This window comes from Emiliania huxleyi (genome assembly GCF_000372725.1).
Source record: "Emiliania huxleyi CCMP1516 chromosome Unknown EMIHUscaffold_142, whole genome shotgun sequence".
Taxonomy (NCBI): Eukaryota; Haptophyta; order Isochrysidales; family Noelaerhabdaceae; genus Emiliania; species Emiliania huxleyi.
The window spans coordinates 222,038-223,152 of record NW_005201176.1 but is presented as its reverse complement, the minus strand read 5'-3'; the positions used below and the strand labels follow the sequence as shown (position 1 = coordinate 223,152).

The 1,115-nt window shown below is 64.8% G+C and overlaps 1 protein-coding gene across 1 annotated transcript in view; it reads right to left on the bottom strand.

Annotated features, from left to right (window-relative positions):
- Positions 1-1,115, bottom strand: part of EMIHUDRAFT_110939 (hypothetical protein) — a gene marked incomplete at both ends in the record, with an annotated part of 6,266 nt that overhangs the window by 1,590 nt on the left and 3,561 nt on the right. Inside the window, 3 exons of the mRNA XM_005787465.1 lie at positions 115-283; positions 599-654; positions 997-1,075. Coding sequence (XP_005787522.1) covers positions 115-283; positions 599-654; positions 997-1,075 — 304 coding nt within the window. The remainder of the gene's footprint in view (positions 1-114; positions 284-598; positions 655-996; positions 1,076-1,115) is intronic.

Below are 1,115 nucleotides of genomic sequence, written 5' to 3'. Positions count from 1 at the left end.
CCACTCCACCAGCAACGCAGGGGGGGAGTCTGTGCGGTGTGTGTGAGAGCGGTGTCTCAAGGAGAGGGTGTGTGTGTGTGGAAGAGCGGTGTCCCGACGGCCTCTGGAGCCAACCTTGAGGGTGGCGCCCATGTCGCGGCAGAAGATGAGCCAGCTGTGCCACCCAAACTCTCCGACGCCGTGGATCTTGTGCCCCCCCTGCTCGCGCTTCTTCAGGTCGACCGCGAACGCGTCCTCCCCCTCCGCGGGCAGCAGGAAGGCGGTCGTGATGGCGAGCAGCGACCTAGGGTTGGGGAGAGGGTGGGGGTGAGGGTGGGGGTGAGGGTGAGGGTGGGGGTTGAGGAGAGGGGTAGGGGGTAGGGTCAGTGATGGCGAGCAGCGAGACGGTCGTCGAACTAGCCGAGAGATGGGGAGAGGTGGGGAGAGATGGGGAGAGATGGGGAGAGATGGGTAGATATGGGTAGAGATGGGGAGAGATGGGGAGAGGTGGGGAGAGATGGGGAGAGAGGGGGAGAGAGGGGTAGATATGGGTAGAGATGGGGAGAGATGGGGAGAGAGGGGGAGAGAGGGGGAGAGATGGGGAGAGATGGGGAGACACTTGAGACGGTCGTCGAACAGGCCGAGCGAGTTGACCAGACCGCGCAGCGCGTCGACCTGAGGTAGGGCAAGGAGAGGTGAGGCGAGGTGCACTTCTCCACACACACACACACGGCGGTGGTGGGGCAAGGGCCAGGCTGGTCCCTCGCGACTCCGCGTCTAAGGCACACAGGGGCGGGCCCGGCATTCAGAGTGCGAGGCCCGGTGCGCGTGGGCGCGTCGACCTGCCCGCGCTGCACCAGATGGGGAGAGGTGGGGAGAGATGGGGAGAGATGGGGAGAGATGGGGAGAGATGGGGAGAGATGGGGAGAGATGGGGAGAGGTGGGGAGACGACTCGAGACGGTCGTCGAACTAGCCGAGAGATGGGGAGAGATGGGTAGATATGGGGAGACATGGACCTGCCCGCGCTGCACCACCTCTGCCTGGAAGGCCGATGGCGTCGGGTAGGCCGCAAAGAAGGCGGAGATGCAGCGGTGCCTAGTGGGGTATGGGGCGGTCGTTTTGCTGTGAAAGAGAG